At 35.6% G+C, this 16,424-nt stretch overlaps 1 protein-coding gene across 6 annotated transcripts in view; it reads right to left on the minus strand.

Annotated features, from left to right (window-relative positions):
* LOC150099700 (fanconi-associated nuclease 1-like) overlaps positions 1-16,424 on the minus strand; it is a 346,925-nt gene that overhangs the window by 110,144 nt on the left and 220,357 nt on the right. For all 6 annotated transcript variants that reach the window (XM_090403992.1, XM_090403994.1, XM_090403995.1 and 3 more), the window contains one exon: positions 2,197-2,347. In XM_090403992.1, the coding sequence (XP_090260118.1) occupies positions 2,197-2,347 (151 nt within the window). The remainder of the gene's footprint in view (positions 1-2,196; positions 2,348-16,424) is intronic.

Below are 16,424 nucleotides of genomic sequence, written 5' to 3' on the forward strand. Positions count from 1 at the left end.
GAAAGTGATCAGCATACTCATGAGCAGTACAAAGTGCAGGCAAGAAGGGTGACTAGTATAGTAAAAAAGAGTAAAAAAGGCCAAATGAGATGAGAGAAAATTTAGCTAAACAGACCAAAGTAAAGGCAAAAATGTTTTTTCATTATATAGCAAGTACGAGTAAAAATGACAATGGTGGGATGACTTGAAACAATGCACAATGATAGGAAGGTGACAGAGGTAAAAGAAATAGTTGAGCTGCTGAGTGATCATTTTGCAAAGGTGTATCATCCAGTTGGAGATTTTGCAGTTGATGTGAAAGAGATGCAGATCAAAATTGAGGTAGATGAACTGGATGTGGTCAGCATATTGAAAAGTATCAATGTGAATTCTGTATTCACAGATGGCACGTCAGCCTGTGTACTACGTGAATGTGCAAAGGAAGTGGCATTGCCTCTGATGAAGTTTTTTAACATAAGTCCGATCTCTGGCAGGGTTCCAGGGGAGTGGAAAGAGAGTAGGATAGTTCATTGCATAAAGGTGGTCAAAGACAGAAGTAGTAAACTACAGCCCAATCAAAATATCAGGAGTGGTTGTTAAAGTACTGGAAGTTTGTCCATCCAACAGTGACTGGATAGGGATATGATACTCTATAGTAGAGAGCATGGATTTGTAAAGTGTAGGTCCTGTCTTAGTAATTTATTCACATTTCATAATAAAGTGATAGTGGAATTGGATAAAGGAAATGGCTATACCATGATACTACTGGACTTTGTAGCATGGATAGCAGGGTGGGTGACAGACAGACAGGCACCAGAGAGTGGTACATGGTGAAGTGGAATCTAGGAGAATGAGGATGGCTAGTGGAGTACCTCAGGGTTTTGTACAAGGTCACTACCCTTTAATTTGTATATCAATGATATAGGTAAAAATTTAAGGGGGGGGGGAATAGTCAGGTTTTTTTGTTGTTTTTTTTTGCTGATGCGAAACTGGGGAGAACTACATTACCTTTATCTACAATAGTAGATAAAGGTAATGTAGATATCCTGAAGGATGATTTAAATAAATTGGCATTGTGGGCAAAGGATGTCAATGTAATGTTGCAAAATGCAAGATTATGCACTTTAGGTTGAAAAGGTTACATGCAGTAATCATATTGATGGTACTGGATTGCAGGAATGATGCTAGGAACTTTGGGATAACGGTGGACAGAGAGATGAAGTTCAGAGGACATACTGCAAAAGTTGGTAAAATAGCTAAAAAGATGACCTTGATGAAAAACATGCAAATAAGTAAAGATAGGAAGCTATTATCTCTCTTTATAAGACTATGATTCAGCTGTAGAGATTTGGTTGCCTAGGTTTATTGGGGTTCAGGAGGTGGTAGAAAGGATTCAGAAATGAGTGACAAGTCTGTGGAGTCCTCCCTATGAGGATAGGATGAAGGTGTATGGGATACAAAGGCTGATAGGCAGAAAAGAGGAGGCATGATAGAAATTTATAAGATATTAAAGGAGCGTTATTAAATTGATGCAAAGGAAAATTTTCATATATGAAAAATAGTCAGAGAGCCAGGGATCATCTAAAAGTTGTGTAAGTGTTAGTAGACTACATTTTTTGCATGGACAGTGGTGAATGAGTGGAACAGATTGCTAGAATTAGTTACGAATTCCCTGACAGTGAATGAGTTTAAGGAGGGGTATGATAGATTTTATGCATAAAATATTTAGTCCGGGTCTCCCATGATGAGTCTCCAGACTCTGTGGAGATACTGTACATTAATTGTAAAATGTTATTTTTGGCACAGGCCAGCTTTGTCATACTGGCCATTTGGATGAGACACAAAGTTGCTTAATAGGTTGGTTGGATGGATGGATGGCATGTGACCAAATGCTATGTGACTTACCATACCTGATTTATTACCTCTTAATTTTATATATATATATATATATATATATATAGAGAGAGAGAGAGAGAGAGAGAGAGTACTTTTTTTTTACTCTCTATACTCTCTATAATAAGAATTATTTCTACTTACATACAATTTGCATAGCATATATCCATAGTCAAGTTTGATGGCTAAAATAGATTGATTTTAACTAGCCTTCTTTTATCTTTTATTGCAATGTTATGTAATAATAATAAAAAAATTATTCAGAACAAATAACTCCAAACAAAATTTATTTTTATATTAAAAAAAAAATTAATACTCTTCTACCTTCAATAAAGCCATTATGTTTGTAGTGTTCAAGAGCCAATTCCTCTACTCCTAATATGGTAACATTTTCATCTTCAAGAGAATTATTTGAAACAAATATATGTTTGCGGCCAGGCAAGGAGCGTGGAGATAAATAACCCTGAATTATAACCTATAAAAACAAAAGGTACCAGTATACACATACATTCATTATGCAAATTAAAAATTACACTATTGTTAATTTTTATTGTTAATCTCAGCTCAATAATGATTTGTGCCTTTCACTGTGGGATAATAAGGCAATTGATGTGAACTCATTAGCTTCTATATACAATTAGCCCAGTCGTGAAGTTACTTCATGTGCAAGCTTTGTTTGCTTACACTTGGATGAAGGATGAAACCAAGAATATAATTTCTTGGCATCTTGGCAATGAAATCAATGAAGAATGAAAAGGCACCTAGACTGGATGGTATCCCAAGAATTGTGAGAGAGAGATCAGAAAGAAAAGGGGCTATCATATATTATCGCGTATAATACAAAAAATGTATGGTTAAAATTTATGGTCTAAAGTTAGGGGTTCGCATTATATGTGGATCTTAAAAATATAACATCTTATTAGACTTGCACACACAATATATACTACCTAATGCTTATGCAACCAAATCTACTTGACCCACTAGCATTCGGTGACTGAGCACGCATCGTATCTGCACATAAAGCCAGTAATGTAAGTAGTGCTAATATCCCCCCCCCTTCACGGGATATTAGCACAATTATATCGGTTTAACCACAGTTCATTTTAAATATTATTCGTTAAACAAACCTAGCCTGAAAATGAGCCAACAGAAACGTAAACGTTCATCTTTTGAAGCAAGATTTAAATTGCGTGTCATGCAGTTTGCAGAAGAACATAATAACAGTGTTGCTATGAGAGAATTTGTTGTAGCAGAGAGTAATATTAGACTTTGGCATAAGCAAAAAGACAGTCTTGACTTTTGATGATGACGACAACTACTACACTGATGACACAATGCCTACAGATGAATTTATAAATGAAATGTTTGATGACTCAAAAGATGAAGAAGAATTTAAAGGATTTTGACATTTTGTTTTAAAATAAATATTTCTTTCGTTAATTCATATTGTATTTTGACATTTTGTTTTAAAATAAATATTTCTTTCGTTAATTCATATTGTTTTATTTATAATGTTAGGGAACAAGATTAACAAATTGCATTATACGTGGACATGGCATTTTAGGGCTAGTTTTCAAATAAAATTTCTAGTTCGCATTATACGTGGATCGCATTATACGCAAAAATATACAGTATATAGTATTTGAATTATTTATACAGATTAATTCTGGAAAAAGAGGAACCAATGATGCAATCTTCATTCTACACAGACTAGCAGATTTCTCTTAAGAAAAATAAAGCACTTTTTTGTGTATGCACTATAGACTACAAGCAAGCCTTTAGTTTAGTAAACAGAAACTATATAATGGAAATTCTGTATAAAAAAAAAGACTGAAACTACACTTAAAATAATCAGAATATGCTATAAAGTTACACAGATAATAGTAAAATTAAGGAATATTGAATATTCCTGAATTATACTATTTACAAGTAAAATTTCAGAAGTGAGCCATGCAGGTTGCCCCTTTCCCCCTACTTGTTCAACCGGTTCTACAAAGTAGTTAGAGAATCCTTGGCTGGGAGTAATTGTCGATGGAAGAATCATCACCCACTTAAAATATGCAGATGATACTGTTTTGATAGCCGATAATTTAGAAAACAAAAAATTTATGATTTCTAATATAAATCTAACCAGCAACAAATGCAACTAACTTGGAGATAAACAATGATAAGACAAAAACTGTAGCAATGTGAAAAGACATGTCAACGTTACATAAATAATAAAAGAATTACTGAAGACCTAAGTTACACAAAAACTATTAAGCACAGAATAAGTCTAGGATGGTTAGCATTGAATAAGTTAAACAAAATATGGGGGAAAAAATTAGCCACAGACTAAAAATTAAACTCTTCAGCTTAATGATCCTACTAGTGGTACTATATGGAGCAGACAGCTAGATCACTGGCAAACAAGAAGAAAACAGATGAAAAGTTTTGAATCAAAGTGCTTAAAAAGAATCAATGACACAAAGGGAAATGAAAAAATGACAAACCATAAAGTAAGAGAAGAGTTGTCTACACAGATAACATCTAAAATAGGCTACACAAAAGACAACTACAACAATACCAAGAAACACTACCCTATATCCTTTTTTATGGACAGGTTGAAGGTGATTGAGGAAAAGGAAGACCCAATCAGGTGTAGCTGGCAGAGGATGAAATCCAATGGAGAAAAAAGAATTCATAGAAAACTCAACCCTGAATGAATGAAAAGTATGATGATATCATCTTCTGTCAGCCATGTTTCACCAATCCCAATAATCTTTGGACAGGCCAAGACTATCAATGACACCAATTCATTTCCTTTATTCATGATCATACTACAGGTATTTGTATAAAGAAACATGAATGAATTGGCAGTGTTTCTATACCTATCATTATTCCCTACACACTGCATTTTATTCTTTCCACCTCTGTTACTATCTACCCTGGCAACTCTAGTTTTCCTATTCTAACACTCTCACTTGTCGAGAGAACAACAATCTCTCCAGATGCCTACATCTTTCCTAGTTCAACTATCTTGTATACAGCTCTATTCTGTCCTTAAATGCATTTAAGGCATCCACATAATCCTAGCCTTTCTTTCAATATTCTTCCTATCATGTTATTCTATGATACTCTTCTCCTCAACTCTGCATTATCATATCTGGGTAACACCAGCCTGGTTGGCCAAGTGGTTAGCTTATCTACTCTCCAGCCAAAAGGTTGCAGGTTCAAATCCCACTATTAGCATTGATGTTGTGATTGTTTTTGAAAATACTAGTGATGGTGGTGGGCAGTAGATGACATTTGGTGGATTGAATGGTGGAGACGGAGAGTTATAGAGTGGGTGATCTCCCTCAGTGAGTCTTTGGACTCCTTGGAGGTGTCACGTAAAAACAATAATAATAAAAAACATGCAGTGTCTTCTCTCTCACACTCTTCTGCTGTGCAATCTTAAGTATTAACCTCAAATCTCTCATCACCTGATTCATACTACCTCTCAGGTCATATATACCCACTATGACTTATCTCATCCACGCTTTCACTTTACTTCATTGTCATAGTCACATTCTCTATTATTCCTCCAGGCAAGCATTCCTCTAGCATTCTCTTTTGCATTCCATGAATCTCCATGCATCATAACTCTCAATGGTCCATTCATTCCTTGCTCTCTCTCTCTCTCTCTCTCTCTTTTTCTTTTCCAGACACTTTCCTTCCTTGCTTTCACTTACCTGTCTTCCTCTTATCTCTCCATTGCTTGCTCCTGCACTTTACCTTCCTTCATTTCCTCTCTTTCCCCTAGTTCCCCTATATACTTCCTAATGTTATATCCATCTCCACATAAAGTTCACATTCACCCTCAATCTCCCCATGTGGTGACCGGGATTAAAAAATAGTCCCAATATAGCCCATGCATGTTGTACAAGACTAAAATGGGTACCCAGTTCCCGGGAGTGTAGTCGAGGTTCCTTCTTGTAATTTTGGGCACCGCACTAACAACCCTGCCCTGTAAAAACTCAACTTGTTAAGAGGGTCCAAAAGAAAATTAACCAGATGGACTTCACAGAAAGACCTGGACAACGAAAAAATGATTATGAATATTGGTTTGGAGGTTGGAATGTCTTGAGCCTGAACAGGCCAGGGGCATTGAGGAGAGTGTGTGAAGAACTACAGAGATATAGAGTGAGAATAACAGCATTGCAGGAGGTGCATGGAAAGGAAATGGCATATTTGATACTAGAATACATACTAATTTTTACAGTGGAGGAGATCAAAAAGCCTTTGGTATTGCATTCTTGGTTGATAAAAAATAGAAACACAAGGTTCTTGATTTTAAACCAATTAATGAATGATTTATGTACTGATAATAAAGTTTAAGATGTTCATGCATTTTTGGAAATTATGGAGACAACTACCGTGTTTGAATAAAAACTTTAGTTTACTATTACTAAAATTTTACAATTCGACGTTTCGACCTTTATGTTAAGGTCGTCTTCTGGAGCGTACAAATATACACAGGAAACAAGCTATACCACAATCATACTGGTTCGTTAAAGACACTGACTAACCGCTACCACAATTGTTGGCCTGACCTCTGGTGGGAAAAAAAAAAAAAAAAAAAAAAAAAAAATTATACATCAGCGCTAAAGTCCTATTATTTGTGTTGTCTACTATATACATATATTAACATTATATTAACATCATTCCAGCCAGTTGGAGTGGAATGGTTTCTAATAATAGCAGATTGGCTAGAGTCCTGACTTGTGTTGAATCTTTCAAATTAGGTTGGCTGAATGTGTGCCATCCAGATCCTTGGAATTTTCATACCATCTTTGTTGTTGATATTTGGGTGGTTTATCAGGATTTCGCAGGATTCTTTAAATTTTCTTTCGTACCATGTTTTTGTACGGTGTAAGGAGCAGGTGCTTTTCCAGTTGATTTGGTGTAAGGTGTTGAGTGCGTTGAATCTTTCAAATTAGGTTGGCTGAATGTGTGCCATCCTAATTTGAAAGATTCAACACAAGTCAGGACTCTAGCCAATCTGCTATTATTAGAAACCATTCCACTCCAACTGGCTGGAATGATGTTAATATAATGTTAATATATGTATATAGTAGACAACACAAATAATAGGACTTTAGCGCTGATGTATAATTTTTTTTTTTTTTTTTTTTTTTTTTTTTTTTTTTTTTTCCACCAGAGGTCAGGCCAACAATTGTGGTAGTGGTTAGTCAGTGTCTTTAACCAACCAGTATGATTGTGGTATAGCTTGTTTCCTGTGTATATTTGTACGCTCCAGAAGATGACCTTAACATAAAGGTCGAAACGTCGAATTGTAAAATTTTAGTAATAGTAAACTAAAGTTTTTATTCAAACACGGTAGTTGTCTCCATAATTTCCAAAAATGCATTCGGATCACCGTGCAAGCCTAAAAGAAAGGATTCAGATCATCCATGGAAATGATACCCACAAGCGCTGCAATCGCTATGGTAAGCTAAAGATTCGTATTTCTCTTCTGATCAATCGGCTGGCCTTTTTAAAGAGATGCAGAGACAATAACCTCATTCCGATCTGCATCAGGCTAAAAAAGAAATTTACGTCCGCTAAGGCACTTCGTATCTATGACCGCACAGAAAAAGCAATGCTTAGGGAACAGATCCAAACAGCCCGCCGAAACCTAGCTACAACACAAAATCTAGTTTCTGAATTACAATTAGAACTATCCAACTATGTCAACCAAGACATTCTACAAACACTTGAAAGAATTACTGACAATTCGGCCAAGCATACCCTGGAAAAGAACAAAGAAAAACTCGAGAAAAAATTCCACTGGTTGAAACAACGGCAAAATATGGCGGCCAATCAGAGGACTTCCTCCCCGAGAAACAACAATGAACAACAAACAAGGGAGACAAGGAGCGACCAACCACCGACAAGCAAGAACCATGTGATCAACTTATCAAGCCACACCCTGAACAACGGCGAACTCACGCTGCTGAATAAAGGACTGAACTACGCAATAGCGCCAAAAAAGGTAAACAAATTAGATTTTATCTACCACATTGAAAGAGGCATCAGATCCCTACCTAACAACATAGCAGACAAAATACGACTAGAAACCAGTAATGTCCTAAATACCAAGAAAACTATACAGAATAACCTGACTAAAACAGAATTAGCAGCAATCAAATCGTTAAAAGCCAAATAAAACATAATAATAACGAAAGCTGATAAAGGCAGTGTCACTGTTGTCCTTGACAGGTCAACATACATACTGCAAATGAACCAACTAGTAGCCGATAACAACACATATAAAATGGTGAATTATAACCCAACAAAGAGGATAAAGGACAAAACAGAAAAACTATTAAAGTCCGTCACTTCTTGGCCACCAGACACAGTTAAAAAACTCAAACCCCACTACGCCCGCCCCCCCAGAATATATGGGGTTCCGAAAATACACAAACAAAATGTGCCCCTTCGACCAATAGTGGAAGGAATAGACAGTCCCAATTACCACCTAGCCAAGAAATTAGCGGCAACACTCAAGGAGTTGGTAGGTCATTCCCCCTCCTACGTAAAAAACACACAACACTTTATAAACATAATCAAAAACATAACACTCAACAAAGACGACTTATTAGTCAGTTTTGACGTTTCTGCCCTTTTCACTAATGTCCCCATCAATGACACAATTCTCCTACTACAAAACAAATTTCCGCCCGACATTACGGCCCTCTTTGCCCACGTACTAAAGTCCGGTTACTTCGTGTGGCAAAACAAATTCTACCTACAAAAGGAAGGTACGGCCATGGGCTCACCATTATCCCCCCCAATAGCGAACTTCTACATGGAAACCTTTGAGCAAAGGGCTCTTGATTCCGCCACGCTTCGACCGACAATCTGGCTCAGATACGTTGACGACGTGTTTGCGATCTGGCCGCACGGTCGACAAACGCTAAACACATTCCTCAGCCACCTAAACAAACAACACGAACGCATACAATTTACCATCGAAATCGAAAACCAAAATTCGCTCCCGTTCCTAGACACACTAGTTACACGTCTTCCTTCAGGCAATCTATCCTTCACGGTCTACCGAAAACCTACACACACGGGCCAATACATACATGCGAATTCATATCACCACCCAGCACAAAAATATGGAGTCATAAACACCCTTAAAAACAGAGCCACAACTATTTGCTCTAACCAGCAGGCCCTGAAACAAGAACTAAAAATCATTAGTGACACATTCATAAACAATGGCTATAACAAAAATACTGTCAATAAAATACTCTATAAAACCACAACAAAAACGAATCTAGACTACAGTAAAACCATAGCCATCCCATACATTAAAGGGTTATCAGAAAAAATCAACAGAATCCTACAACATTATAACCTTAATGCCACCTTTAAACCACCCACTAAACTTAAAACTATATTCAGCTCCTCTAAGGACCCTCTCCTCCCATTAGCACATCCTGGAGTCTATTGCATCCGCTGCACCTGTAACTTACCGTACATTGGTGAAACAGGACGGACAATCCCTATACGCAAAAAAGAACACATTAGACACATTAAATATAACCATTATGGTGAAGCAGGCCTCTCAGACCACGCACTCAACACCTTACACCAAATCAACTGGAAAAGCACCTGCTCCTTACACCGTACAAAAACATGGTACGAAAGAAAATTTAAAGAATCCTGCGAAATCCTGATAAACCACCCAAATATCAACAACAAAGATGGTATGAAAATTCCAAGGATCTGGATGGCACACATTCAGCCAACCTAATTTGAAAGATTCAACACAAGTCAGGACTCTAGCCAATCTGCTATTATTAGAAACCATTCCACTCCAACTGGCTGGAATGATGTTAATATAATGTTAATATATGTATATAGTAGACAACACAAATAATAGGACTTTAGCGCTGATGTATAATTTTTTTTTTTTCCCCACCAGAGGTCAGGCCAACAATTGTGGTAGCGGTTAGTCAGTGTCTTTAACGAACCAGTATGATTGTGGTATAGCTTGTTTCCTGTGTATATTTGTACGCTCCAGAAGATGACCTTAACATAAAGGTCGAAACGTCGAATTGTAAAATTTTAGTAATAGTAAACTAAAGTTTTTATTCAAACACGGTAGTTGTCTCCATAATTTCCAAAAATGCATTCGGAGCACCGTGCAAGCCTAAAAGAAAGGTTTAAGATGTTCAATATTTCACTTATGTGCACACACGCACAACCAAGGACTCTTATGAAGAAGACAAGCAAGGTGAACTTCTATGAATCACTAGAGAGCACATATGATCAGTCACCAAAACATGACATTAAAATGGTTCTAGGAGACATGAATGCCAAAATAGAAAAGGAAGAGACCTTCTGAACAACAATTGGAAGAGATAGTGCACATGAAGAAAGTAATGAAAATGGCACAAGACTAACTGATTTTGAAAGTGGCAAAAATATGATCATATGAACAACCTGTTTACCACATAAAGAAAGTGCATAAAGACTGGAGATCGGCAGATGGAATAACAGAAAATCAGATAGATCATGTGATAATTGATAGATGGCATGTGACAGATATCGCTGATGTAGGAAGTTTTAGGGGAGCAGGTTGTGATACGGATCATTACTTGTTAAGCATTAAATATAAACAAAGAATAAAAATTAATAAGGTGGGTAGAAGAAGGAGAACATCAAGATATGACATCCAAAAATTAAAAGATGGGAAAAATCAGACAAAAATATGTTGAAAGATTGAGAGAAGAAATAAATGAAGAGAAAGATGATGAATATGTCAATGATATGACTATAGATAAAAAATGGGAAAGGATTAAGAATAAAATTACCAAAGTGGCTGAAAAAGTTCTAGGATTCAGAAACAATGATAAACGAAATGAAAGCATGATTCAGAATGTAGAAAATGTGTTGAAGACAGAAATGCAGCTCATCTAAAGATGCTTGAACAGAAAACTTGAGCAAATGAAAATGAATATGAAAAACAAAAACAAGCCAAAAAGATGTCCAGAAGAAAGATGCGTGAATAGGAAAAGGCAAGGCTAAATGAAATGGAGATTTTGAAGAATACAGGACAAATTAAGAAAATGTATAATAAGATAAAGGAAATTAAAGGCTAGAACAACTTTCTGCAGAGACTTGAGGACAACTTGCTTAGTGGAAAGGAAGATATTTTGGGAAGGTGGGCAGAATATTTTGAAGATCTCTTTCAGGACAAAACAAGCTTAGAAACTAACGTTCCAGAAGAAGATGAGCTTAACGAATCCCTGGCAAGTATAAGAAAAGCTGAGACAGAGGAAGCAAAAGAGCTACACGAGGTGGAATTAGTCCTAAAGAGAATGAAAAATAATAAAGCACCTGGTGAAGACAGAATATCAGTCGAGCTATTGAAATATGGTGGGCAATCACTATTAATCAAAATCCATGAGTGCTTGTCAGAGGTATGGGAAACTGAGTCTATGCCTACTGAATGGGATACTGCTATTATCCTCCCTATCCATAAGAAAAATGACAAGTCTCTGTGCCAAATTATAGAGGAATATCACTGTTAGCAGTGACTTACAAAATATTTGTGAAGATACTGGCAACTAGAGTGCAGCCTTTTATAGAAGAAGCGCAGGGTGACTATCAGTGTGGCTTTAGATATGATAGATCAACAACAGACCAGATTCTGACACTATGAACTATAATGGAGAAATGTTACAAGTTTAATATTAATCTGCACCATTTGTTTGTGGACTTTAAACAAGCCTATGATAACATTAATAGAGATAAGCTATTTAAAGTCATGAGAGAATTCCAAATTCCACCCAAACTGACAAGATTAGTTAAAATGACACTCAGAAATATCATATGTAGAGTACAAATACAGGGTGAACTCACACCAGAGTTCGGGATAATGAAAGGATTACAACAAGGAGACCAACTATCAACAATACTTTTTAACCTATGCCTTGAAAGAGTAATATGAAATGTAATTATAAAGAGAGGTAGAACTATTATGAATAGAAGTCTACAGCTTTTGGATTTTGCAGATGATGTGGATTATATTGGAAGGACTGAGAGAGGTCTCAGAGAGGGTTATAGACAAATGAGGGAGGAGGCAAGGAAAATGGGACTACAAACAAATGAAACAAAATACTTAATTGTTGCCAGAGATTAAAAAAAATTGGAAACATCCAAAGTTTCTAAATATTGCTGCAGCAAATAGAACTTATTATAGTATGCAACCACTATTAAAATCTAATTTGATTTCGATAAAACGTAAAATCCAGTTACATAAAGTAATTCTCAAACCTGTACTTTTGTACATAGACAATGATCCAGAGAGATCAAAACCAATTACAAATATGGAAACGAAACGTATTAAGAAACATCATTGGCCCAATTAATGAGAATAGATTTTGGAGAGTGAGGAACAACAAAGAAATAATGGAGAAATTCAATGAATTGGATATTATTACTGAAATAAAGGTGAGAAGATTGAGTTGGCTAGGACATGTTCAGCAAATGGGAGATGACAGAGCCATAAAAAAGGTCTTCATGTATGGACTGGGCGGATCCAGACCCACAAGACAACCACCAAAAAGGAAATGGGTTGATATGTGGAGGATGATTTAAGATGTTGAAAGTTTATTTTTCACTTGGTTAGACTATAATAAATTTAGTTTAATCCTTTATCCAAGTGTGAGCAAACAAAGTTTGTGCCTGAAAGTATCTTCAGGACTGGGGTCAATAAAGGTCGAAACTAGTCTGGGTAGTGGCCCTTCCCTTAATGCATAACATTATACATATCCGCAAGGAGATATGTTTTGCATTATGGAAGATACTGAGATAGGAGTGATGTTATCTTGCTCCACCTTTGCAACGAGTTGCCCGGTGTTGTACCACCTTACCCCAGTCCTGAAGATACTTTCAGGTGCAAACTTTGTTTGCTCACGCTTAGATAAAGGATTAAACTAAATTTATTATAGTCTAACCAAGTGAAAAATAAACTTTCAACATCTTTCTCTAAATCCAGAGTAATTTAATAAAAAGGTGGCACACCGTTTGGCAACTCCTATAGGTATAGATGACCTTGCTATTGCTTCTGCCTGGTATCTCCACTTGGGCCTGGCTCCCACTGAAGAGACCTCAATAAAGTCGAAACTAGTCTGGGTAGTGGCCCTTCCCTTAATGCATAACATTATACATATCCGCAAAGAGATTATGGGAGATACTGAGATAGGAGTGATGTTATCTTGCTCCACCTTTGCAACAAGTTTCCCGGTGTTGTACCACCTTACCCCAGTCCTGAAGATACTTTCAGGTGCAAACTTTGTTTGCTCACACTTGGATAAAGGATTAAACTAAATTTATTATGATGATTTAAGATGATTAAAGAAAACCAGAGTAAAGAATTGGAGGAACAAGGCACAGAATCATGTAAAATGAGAGGCTATTCTGAGACAGGCCCAGGTCCTAAATGGACTGTAATACCAAGGAGTAGTAGTAGCAGTAGTCACCCTCAATCACACTACTCATCTCTCTCTCTCTCTCTCTTTACCAGCATTCGTTCATTTCTAACACACTGCTACCACTAGTTACTGAAATCAGTTATATCGAAGTCACCGAGCTCTTCCAAATTCCTACATTTTATGCAGACATGCACTCCCTGGTCTCTTACCTTTCATATATTTCAATTTCAAATAAAGCCTCTGGATACATCACTAAGTTTAAAAATGCAGATTTTGCATAAAGCTTCACAATTCATCTTTTTATCTTAGATAATTTCTGAAAACAATATATGCCTTACTAATCTTTTAGAATTAGCCTTGGTGGCTTTTCTTTCAAATAAACCCTGAAAGCTAAAATATTTTCTTTCTTAGGGTTTTAGAACAAAAGGAAAAGATGTGAAATCATTGAAAATTCTAAGAAAAAATTTTTCTTATCTATTATTCTAAAAAACGTATTTAGGGTATTTTATATATTTCCAAAGTAAAAATTTTAATTTGTTTTGCATGTGATGAATTACATGTCATTCCAGAATTTACAGGAAGATATGTAATTCATTTCTTATCATAGGAATCTATTGCACCATTCATAATAACACACATCTGAAAACTGGTTATTTATTTATCTGTAACAGATTTATTTGCATTCATGCCTATTTCTTTTCTTAGCTTTATCAGCCATATACAAATGGTTCATAACTGATTATTGCAGGTTGAAATATAATTACCTTACCACTCAGAAATTTAAATTTTCTTAATTACTCAAATATCCTGAAAGCAACACATTTCATCCCTTCTACATAGCTATAGTTTCTCCACAAAGCACACATAATGATTTGTCATGCCACACCAGTTTGCAAATCAGAAGTAAGAAATGATTTGTCACATCCTACCTGTGGGCGAGTATGCAACAATACAAATTTGTACAATGCCTAGCATGAACATGTTAAATAACTGAGTAATATTCTAAATCTTAGGTTCATGTTGCTTCTATAATTTAAACATAAGAATAAATAAGCAAGCTTTATGTTATGGAGCACCCTACTTTAATCAACTGCATCTGGCTATGATTGATTTATGATTATTTCAGGAAATGTGATTATTATTATTATTATTATTATTATTATTATTATTAAGAGAGACCTCAAAGGAGTCCAGAGACTCATCGATGGAGGCCACATACTATACATACCAGCTATCATACTTATTCTTGAATTCATTCACACTCATAAGGCATATTCCAGTAATTGGACCACGTTTTTTTTATTAAGCTAAAAGCACAATAAAGAAATAAAACCCGACAAGTTTCATAAGTCGTTTGACTTACATCTTCAGGGTAAAAGGTAACTGAAAGTTAAAACAACAAAAAAGAGAAATTAATAGTTCATACTATACAGTTGTAGCCGTCCGACTGTTTATAACATTAATAAATCAGAATGCAGATTTCAAGGAGTGCTAAGTTTAAACAATGCTGGATGATGCCACGTTCTGTTGTTCACAATCATAATGTCCGAGGACTGACTGACGAGGTTGGTATTATGAACATCAAAAAAGTTCATTAAAAAATGAATATGAGATCTATACAACTATTGTCTCCAACTAACACGTTAATGCGTGTTAGTTGAAGACAATGCTATTTGTTGTCACGTTCTGTGATTCATGCAGATTGGTATAAAGATTGCCCTCACAGAGTTCAATGGCCATAACCAGTAACCCAAATTTGACTGTATAATCTCAGCATTACTTCAATCCCTGCTCTGACCATGATTTTTATCATCTTGGTATAAATTCCATCATTACCTGCTACTTTATGATGTATGATGGGGCAGTGTTTCAAACAAAGCAGGGTAACTAGCAGTGTTCCCCACAGATTTCTTGGGCCCAACTATTTAACTTGTTTGTTAATGATATTTCATATGGATTGTCTAGACATCTTCAACTGTTTGCTGATGATGCAAAGGTAGAGAGAATTAGAAAAAGCACTGCTGACATTTTTGCTTGAAATAATAACGGAGAAAAAATAATAAATCTTTCCCTTATAAATAATTTAGTAATAGCAAATACTATGTTCAAGCATAAAAAAATCCATAAGTTTACCAGGGAAGAGCCCAAAAGAAATAAAAAATCTATAATTGATTATGCCATCATAAGCAGATCCTACTGAAAATATATAAAAAATTCAAGAGTCTATAGAGGTCCTGAAATAGGCAGTGCCCACTATCTATCAGTATTGGAAATGATCCATAAAATAAAAGTTGAAAAATGTAGAAAAAGTAGCAAGGGAATAAATGTTAAGATGAAGAACTACAAACTAAAGAAAGAAGAAACAGTCACTGAGTATAAAAGTAAAATAGAAGAGAATATGAAAGAAATAGAAAAAGAGACATACGAAGACCAAGATGTAAAAAGCCTATAGTATAGGTTCAAAACACTTCTTCTAGAAACAATCAAAGAAATTTGTGGTGTATCAATAAATAATAAGCAGAAGAAACATAAAACACCCTGGTGGAGTGAAGAACTAAAAGAAGAAATTAAAAAAGAAAAAGCAATTGAAGAGATATACAGCATCAAAGTTGCAGGTCAATAGAGAATTATACAACAACCAAAGAAATAAAATTAAAACCTTAGTGAAAGAAGAGAAAAGAAAATGCTGGGAAGACTTCGGACATACTCGAGAACAAAATTTTAAAGGAAACCAAATACTCTTCTAGAATGTTTTAAGAAGAATGAGGTCAGAGAAAGAATGCCCCATAAAATTTATTAAAAATAAGGATGGAAAGTTACTCACAAATCACAAAAACATCATGGAAAGATGGAAAGAGTACTACCAGGAATTATTGGAAGATGCAAGACACAGAAAAAATAGAATTCTAAGAGCAAGATATGCAAGCAAAAATAGAAGATCAAAGTGAGGAAATTCAGGAAAATGAATTGCTAGCAGCAATAAATAAACTGAAACTGGAGAAAATCAGCAGGCCATGAACAAATAACACCAGAAATGGTAAAGAATTTAGGAAAGAAAGACATAAAATTTCTATTACA

This window comes from Typopeltis vanoorti, chromosome 14, assembly GCF_054136105.1.
Source record: "Typopeltis vanoorti isolate ZY-2024b chromosome 14, IOZ_Tvanoo_1.0, whole genome shotgun sequence".
NCBI classification, from domain to species: domain Eukaryota; kingdom Metazoa; phylum Arthropoda; class Arachnida; order Uropygi; family Thelyphonidae; genus Typopeltis; species Typopeltis vanoorti.